The sequence below is a fragment of the Nomascus leucogenys genome, chromosome 17 (assembly GCF_006542625.1).
Source record: "Nomascus leucogenys isolate Asia chromosome 17, Asia_NLE_v1, whole genome shotgun sequence".
Lineage (NCBI taxonomy): Eukaryota > Metazoa > Chordata > Mammalia > Primates > Hylobatidae > Nomascus > Nomascus leucogenys.
The window spans coordinates 82816309-82824273 of record NC_044397.1 but is presented as its reverse complement, the minus strand read 5'-3'; the positions used below and the strand labels follow the sequence as shown (position 1 = coordinate 82824273).

Below are 7965 nucleotides of genomic sequence, written 5' to 3'. Positions count from 1 at the left end.
CTTATTTCCTACTCACACCAGCATATCATTGTATGTACAGGGCCAGCATATTATCCTGTCAGGTGTTGAAAAGATCAGGCCAGGAGAGGTAGCTTATGCCACCCAGCAGTGAGGCTGAGGTGGGCGGATCACTTGAGGTCAGGCGTTCGAGACCAGCCTGTCCAACATGGCAAAACTCCATCTCTACTAAAAATACAAAAATTAGCTGGGTGTGGTGGTGCATGCCTGTAATCCCAGCTATTCGGGAAGCTGAGGCAGGAGAATCACTTGAACCCAGGAGGCAGAGGTTACAGTAAGCCAAGATTGTGCTATTGCACTCCAGCCTGGGTGACAGAGCCAGACTCCATCTCAAAAAACAAACAAAACAGAATTTGTGTTTTCTACTGTGTGAGCCATTGGCAGTCAAGTCTGCTGTTACTTGTAGGCAAAAGCACTCCTAACTGAAATCTACTACTAACTGAAACTTACTGTGATAAGCCTTCTGCTAATCCTTTCCCAAGCATAATTTAGTATGTAATTATCACAAAAATTCCACGAGTTAAATAGTGCTATGATGTCCATTTGATGGAGGAGGAAATTGAGGCTCAGAGAGGTGGCGTCCCTTGTTGGTGGACACACAGCAACTAAGTGGTAAAGTCTGAGCCCCCCCTGCCTGTGCCCTTGACCTCCTGGCATGTGACCACTGACCCCACCATGCCAGATGCGGAGTACAGAGCCCATAAATGTCCAGTGAATGTGAAAATGCCTCTCCTCCAGCCCCAGGTCACAGAGACGCTCCCTACAACACTGGCATTCTAAAACCTATGGGGTTTTTTCCTTTTTCTTTTTTTTCTTGAAACAGGGTCTCACTATGTTACAGGTTTAGAAAGTGGGCCCTGGAGCATAATCGAGTTTGGAGTGTCACGGCTTTAAGACTGACTGCCATCCCTGTTTCTCTCACAACCCCAGAAAATGCCAATAAGATGGAAGGTTTTCAAAATGTATCTGGAACCAGGGCATGGGAAATGACGAAGCCACAAAAGAAGCAAACTGCCCTCAGGAGCAAGAGGAGTGGAGGCCAGACAGAGGACTGGAGCCACAGGACTAGCCTTCCAAGCTTCCCTCCCTCCCACCCCTGGGGCCAGAATATCAGAGATGCTGGGAGCAGTGCAGCAGGTGACTTCCAAAGACCTCAGAGGTGAGTGTGGCGACAGCAGACACAGTCAGACTGGACACAGGGGGGCAGACTCTGCATGTATTCTCCTCTTCCCCTCCCTGAGCTCACCCCAGCCCCAGCCACCATCAGAAAAGGACCTGATTTGGCAACATTTCAGCCCTTCTCATCATCCCGCTGAGACTCCTAAGATGGGAGAAAAAGAAAAAAATTTAAAATAACAATAGCAATGACAGCTCCATAAAAATAAGTATTTATATAGGGTCTACCATGCCTCAGGCACTGTTATACTGTTTTCCACGGACTACAATGCCCATTCTAGTTTCCTCACTATTTTTTCTTTTCCTTCTTTTTCTTTTTTTGAGACAGAGTCTCGCTCTGTCGCCCAGACTGGAGTGCAGTGGCGCAATCTCAGCTCACTGCAAGCTCCGCCTCTCAGGTTCACGCCATTCTCCTGCCTCAGCCTTCCGAGTAGATGGGACTACAGGCCCCCGCCACCACGCCAGCTAATTTTTTGTATTTTTAGTAGAGATGAGGTTTCACAGTGTTAGCCAGGATGGTCTCGATCTCCTGACCTCATGATCTGCCCACCTCGGCCTCCCAAAGTGCTGGGATTACAGGGATGAGCCATCGCGCCCGGCACTTTTTTTTGTCTTGTAGAGACAGGGTCTTGCTCTGTCACCCAAGCTAGAGTGCAGTGGCCTGGTCAGAGCTCATTGCAGCCTCTAACTCCGGGGCTCAAGCAATCCACCCACCTCAGGCTTTCAAAGTGCTGGGATTACAGGCGTGAGCCACTGTGCCTGGCTAATTTATTTATTTTTATTATTATTATTATTTTGTTGAGACAGAGTCTGATTATGTTGCCCTGGCTGGTCTCGAACTCCTGGGCTCAAGTGATCTGCCATTTTAGCCACCCAAAGTCTAGGATTGTGCCCTGCCTCCTTGCTATTTTTCGAACTCACTGAACACAGTCCTACCCCAGGGTCTTACAGATGAGGAAACTGAGGCTCAGAAAAGGATGTAGGTGACTTGTCATGATTCTAACAGTGAGGACCGGCTGAGCTAGGATCAGGACCGAGACAGAGCCCTGCCCCATCCTCCTACCCGGCCCCCACCCCTCCCACCAGCAGCCTTGGGAGCTCCATGCTCACCTCCAGCTCCACCCCTTGCCGGCTACCTTTTCTTGATCTCCTCATCGATAACGCTCACAATTTTCTGCAGTCTGGACTCGTTCACAAAGCCATCACCCCTCTGGGCACAGAGGGGAGAAAGCACACAGGTCTCCCACCCCCAGGACCTCAGCACCACCCCACCTCCCTGTCCCGGACCCTTCCTCAGAATCACCTTCTTGGAATGGACCAGTCTCCCGTTCACAAACACCTCAAACTCCCCTGTAGCCTGGGCAGCTCTGTCCTCCTCCTGGGAGGAAATGGTGAGGGTAGGGGAGGCTAAGCTCTCCCCTCCAAGCCCCTTGGGGATCTCAGGTCCCTGACCACCCCCTCTCCCCCAGGACCCCCACACACTTACAAAGAGTAGGTGATTTGGAAATTGCTGCTGCAGGCTCTTTTTCAGCAGAATGTACTGAGGGGAGGAGATGGGGTTATGGGGTCGCAGGGGAGGGGAAACAGGGACTCCTTCCAGTCTTCCTGCCTCAGGCTCCCCCTACCTCCAAAGCCAAAACTACTCACCCGAAGGCTATAGCTTCAGAGGTCACTGGAGGCCAAGAGCAGCAGGAGAAAGTTAGAGAGAGACCAGGGAAGACACCGCGTCAGTATCTTCCCCAGCTCAGGGCACCCTATGAACACCTGAGTTAGATCATGTTCCTCCCCTATTCAGAATCCCGAAGTAGTGCCATCTCACGCAGGGGAAAAGCCAGTCCTTCCCGTGGCCTGCAAGCCACCACAGGATCTGCCTTCTCACCCCTCTGTCCCCATCTTCTCCCACTTCTCCCCAACTCATTCACCCTGTGCCAGCCACAGAAGCCCCTAGCTCATCTTTCTTTCTCTCTCTCTCTTTTTTTTTTTTTTTTTTTGAGACGGCGTCTCACTCTGTCACCCAGGCTGGAGTGCAATGGCACAATCTCGGCTCACTGCAAACTCCGCCTCCCTGGTTCACGCCATTCCCCTGCCTCAGCCTCCCGAGTAGCTGGGACTATAGGCACCCACTACCACGCCCGGCTAATTTTTTGTATTTTAGTAGAGACAGGGTTTCACCATGTTGGCCAGGATGGTTTTGATTTCCTGACCTCGTGATCCACCCGCCTCAGCCTCCCAAAGTGCTGGGATTACAGGCGTGAGCCACCACACTGGGCTATTTTTTTTTTTTTTTTTTTTTTTTTTTTTTTGAGACAGAGCCTCGCTCTGTCGCCCAGGCTGGAGAGCAGTGGTGCGATCTCGGCTCACTGCAACCTTCCACCTCCTGGGTTCCAGCAGTTCTCCCACTTCGGTTTCCCAAGTAGCTGGGATTACAGGTATGCACCATCATACTCAGCTAATTTTTGAAATTTTTTTTTTTTTTGAGACGGAGTCTTGCTCTGTCACCCAGGCTGGAGTGCAGTGGCGCAATCTCGGCTCACTGCAAGCTCCGCCTCCCGGGTTCAAGCCATTCTCCTGCCTCAGCCTCTCCGAGTAGCTGGGACTACAGGCACCCGCCACCACGCCCGGCTAATTTTTTTGTATTTTTAGTAGAGACAGGGTTTCACCGTGGTCTCGATCTCCTGACCTCGTGATCCGCCCGCCTCGGCCTCCCAAAGTGCTGGGATTACAAGCGTGAGCCACCACGCCCGGCCAATTTTTGGAATTTTTTATAGAGACAGGGTTTCACCACGTTGCCCAGGCTGGTCTTGAACACCTGGCCTCAAGTGATCCACCCACCTCAGCCTCCCAAAGTGCTGGGATTACAGGCCTGGCCCCTAGCTCATCTTTCAACACCCCAGGTATGCCCTGCCTCAGGGCCTTTGCACTGGCAGTTCCCTCAACCGAATGCTCTCCCCACAGCATCCACACAATTCCTTCTCTCCTTCCTTCAGGGCTTCGCTCATATATCCCCTTCTCAGTGAGACCTTCCTGACCACCCCAGCTAAAACTGCAACCCCCCAAAATGCCTTTTGTTCACAGTACGGTTCACCTCCTCACATATGAGATCATTTTCTACAGGTCATATTATTGTTTATTGCTTGCCCCTCCACACCAGCCCGTGGGAGCCACAAGGACAGGGATCTCTGTCTTGTTCACTGCTGTGTCCCTGATGCCAACAGGGCCTGGAACATGGTGGGTGCTGAAGAAGTAGTTGTCGAATGAATGAAAGAATACATGAATACATGAATCCATGGAGTCAGAGAAAGAGACAGAAAAGAGAAGATGGAGAGAAAGAAAGAGGCCAGAGGTGAGGGAACCGAGATAGGGAGAAGGAGAAACACACAACATTCTGGGAAAGGAAAGACACAGGCCAGGCACGGTGGCTCACACCTGTAATCCCAGATCTTTGGGAGGCTGAGGCAGGAGGACTGCTTGAATCTAGGAGTTCAAGAACAGCCTGGGCAACATAGTGATACTGCCCCCGCACCCCACCCCGACCCCGTCTCTACAAAAAATTAAAAAATTAGGGACCAGGTGCTGTGGCTGGCGCGGTGGCTCATGCCTGTAATCCCAGCACTTTGGGAGGCCAAGGCGGGTGGATCACGAGGTCAGAAGATCGAGACCAGACTGGCCAACATGGTGAAACCCCATCTCTACTAAAAGAAAATACAAAATTAGCCAGGCGTGGTGGCACATGCCTGTGGTTCCAGCTATTTGGGAGGCTGAGGCAGGAGAATTGCTTGAACCCGGGAGGCAGAGGTTGCAGTGAGCAGAGATCGCGCCATTGCGCTCCAGCCTGGGCAACAAGAGTGAAACTCCATCTCAAAAAAAAAAAAAAAAATTAGGCAGGCATGGTGGTGCACACCTGTAGTCTCAGCTACTCAGGAGGCTGAGGTGGGAGGATCGCTTGATCCCTAGAGGTTGAGGCTGCAGTGAGCAGTGATTGCACCACTGCACTCCAGCCTGGGCAGTAAAGCAAGACTTGTCCGAAACACAAACACAAACAAAAGAGAGAGAGAGAGAGAGAGGTGGGGAGACAGAGAGTGGGAGAGACCACCTGTGGGCAGAGACAGAAGAGGAGAAAGTGAGAGAGAGAGAGAGACAAGGGGCCAGAGAAGCTTCCAGGGCAGGAGAGAGGCTGGGAAGGGAAGCCAGAGCCCCCATCATGTGCGGTGTCTTTGGGTCAGTCTTGCTGGGGAGCAAAGCAGGTCGATCTGCTCTGCTCAGCACCCCATCCCTAGCACAGGCCTGGCACTTGGCCCGCAGGGCACTCAGAAACGAGTGAATGAATGAATGAAGCTCAGATCCAAAGCAGGGATTTGAACCTGAAGCTCTCCTGCCCCAAAGAGAATGAGACAAGAGCGAGTTTCCAGTCTGGGAATTGGGACTCTGGGGCTCTACCTGAATCCCTCCCCTCGCCCTACCCCAACCCTGACCTCCACGTCCCCGGAGACCCAGCCCCCACCGCCGGCCCTGTCCCCGGGGATTGGGAGAGGCATGTGTGAGGTCCTCACCAGTAGGTCACTCGAATCAGGACCCTCTTGTCCAGCGCTAAGTTCTTGCTGGAGGAGGCGAAGGTTTCCGTAGAATTCTGTAAGGAGATGGCCGACGGGATGGTCCCCAGGATGGGCGCGGGGACAGGACTGGGAATGAGGGAATCCGCCAGCCCGGTGGCCGACGGGTCTGCTCTGAAGGTGAAGTCCAGGGTGGGCCTGGGTGAGTTCGCGGCCAGCGGGGTGCGCGCGGGAAGGGGCCCCGGGGCGGGCCTGGCCTCGCTGGAGACCGACGGGATGAGCTTCAGGCTCGGCGCCGGCTCAGGGTCCTCCTCGGGCGACAAAGGCAGCTCCGGAGCAGGTTCCGGGGGCGGATCCAAAGGTAGGGCCGGGGCCAGGTAGGAGTCCAAGACGGGGAGCGCGGCCCGAATCCCTGCCAGGACCTGGGCTGGGGCTGGGGCTGGGACCCGGACTGGAGGAGTCAGGGTCCGAGCCGGAGTCGGGACCGGAGTTGGGTTCCGGACGGGAGCAGGAGTCGGGACCGGAGTAGGGATCCAGGCCAGAGCAGGAGGCGGAACCAGACGGGGGATCCGGGCCAGAGTGGGAGTGGGGACCAGAGTGGGGATCTGGGCTGGAGCGGGAGTCAGGACCGGAGTGGGAGTCCCGGCTGGAGACGGAGTCAGGACCGGAGTCAGTGTCCGGATGGGGGTCCGAGTCCGGACCACAGTCAGGGTCCGGGGTGGAGTGGGTGTCCGGGTCGGGGTAGAAGCCCGGACTGAGGTTGAAGTCCGCACCGAGGAGGGGGCTGGGGTCCGCCCCTGGTTATTCATGGGGCCCAGGGGGACCCGGGCAAGCCGGTTGGGGAGTCCCGCCCGCCCTCCCTCTTTGGGCGGGGAGAACGTCTCCCGCACCGGGTTCTGAGACGGGGCGCTACCACTGGGGGCTCTGTTACACCGAGTTCCACCTGGCCCCCGGGTTCCACCGCTGGAAGGGCGCGCAACCTCCGGACCTCGCCGAGTAATTCCAGCCCCCTTAACCCCCGACGCAAGGCTGAGAAACACACAGATTGCCCCAGTGTCCCCGCAGCTGTAGGTGACACTCAGGTGTTCAGCATATGTGTACTGAGTGCCTGCTGCGTGCACACTTCTCTGCTGGCTGAATTTGGGGACAGAGCAGGGATCAGGAAAGCCCTGGTCCCTGCCCTCACCAGGATCCCTGTCCAGTGGGGGACACATACCCATTACCAAAGAGCTACAGCCCAGAGTCTTCAGGGCCGGGATGAGGGAGCCCAGGAGCTGTGGGATCCCAGAACAGGTTCAGTCAGCCTGCGGCAATGAGAGGGCTTCCTAGAAAAGGGGAAAACTGGCATCTGGAGAATGATGACGAGCACCACGGAGACAGTCTCACTCTGTGGCCCAGGCTGGAGTGCAGTGGCGTGATGTCAGCTCACTGCAACCTCAGCCTTCTGGATTCAAGAGATTCTCCTGCCTCATCCTCCCAAGTAGCTGGAATTACAGGTGCCCGCCACCACACCCAGCTAATGTTTGTATTTTCAGTAGAGATGGGGTTTCACTATGCTGGCCAGGCTGGTCTCGAATTCCTGGCCTCAAGTGATCCACTGGCCTCAAGTAACCCACCCGCCTCAGCCTCCCAAACTACTGGGATTACATGTGTGAGCCACTGCGCCCGGCTGAGAGTTTACATTTATTACAGTACTTTGCCCACAGCTAGTTAAGTGGCAGAGCTGGGATTCAAACGCAACCCGTCAGGCTCCAGCATCCTGGGGCTTAACCACTTTGAGAAGGAATGTCAAGCTGTGAGCTCCTCAAGGATGGTGCCTTGTCCATCTTGTTTACTGCTGTATTCCCAACTCCCAGAATAAGATCTGGCATGCAGTAGGTGCTCAATAAATGTTTGTGGCATTAATTAAGAGACAAAGGAGTTAGCTAGGTAAAGGAGGAGTTAGCTGGGGGCAGCAGGACTAGAGCCCAGACAGTGAGCACAGCAAATACGGCCTTGGAGTGAGGGGCAGGGCCATTAACCAAGGATCCTCTTCTTTTACTTTTTACGAGCACATCAGACAAGCACTTTTTTAAAAAATATTTTATTTTTTGGGAGGACAGGGTCTCACTCTGTCACCCAGGCTGGAGCACAGTGGTGCAATCACAGCTCACTGCAGCCTCGACCTCCTAGGCTCAAGCAATCCTCCCACCTTGGCCTCCCAAAGTTCTGGGACTACAGC

At 54.4% G+C, this 7965-nt stretch overlaps 1 protein-coding gene across 3 annotated transcripts; it reads right to left on the bottom strand.

The window, feature by feature from the left end:
* Positions 1-856: 856 nt before the first annotated feature.
* On the bottom strand, positions 857-7123 carry SELENOV (selenoprotein V). Of its 3 annotated transcripts, XM_012496740.2 has the most exons (5): positions 5745-7123; positions 2842-2866; positions 2681-2734; positions 2305-2404; positions 1222-1339 (listed from the first exon to the last, which is right to left on the bottom strand). In XM_012496740.2, exons 1-4 carry the CDS (start codon positions 6962-6964, stop codon positions 2327-2329), a joined length of 1377 nt encoding a protein of 458 aa, XP_012352194.2. In that variant the 5' UTR covers positions 6965-7123; the 3' UTR covers positions 1222-1339; positions 2305-2326. The 3 variants fall into 3 exon arrangements, with proteins under 3 accessions (XP_030652077.1, XP_012352194.2, XP_030652078.1); XM_030796217.1 differs by having other exon boundaries at positions 857-1339; positions 2305-2734; XM_030796218.1 differs by lacking the exon at positions 1222-1339 and having other exon boundaries at positions 2034-2734.
* Between the last annotated feature and the right edge of the window lie 842 nt (positions 7124-7965).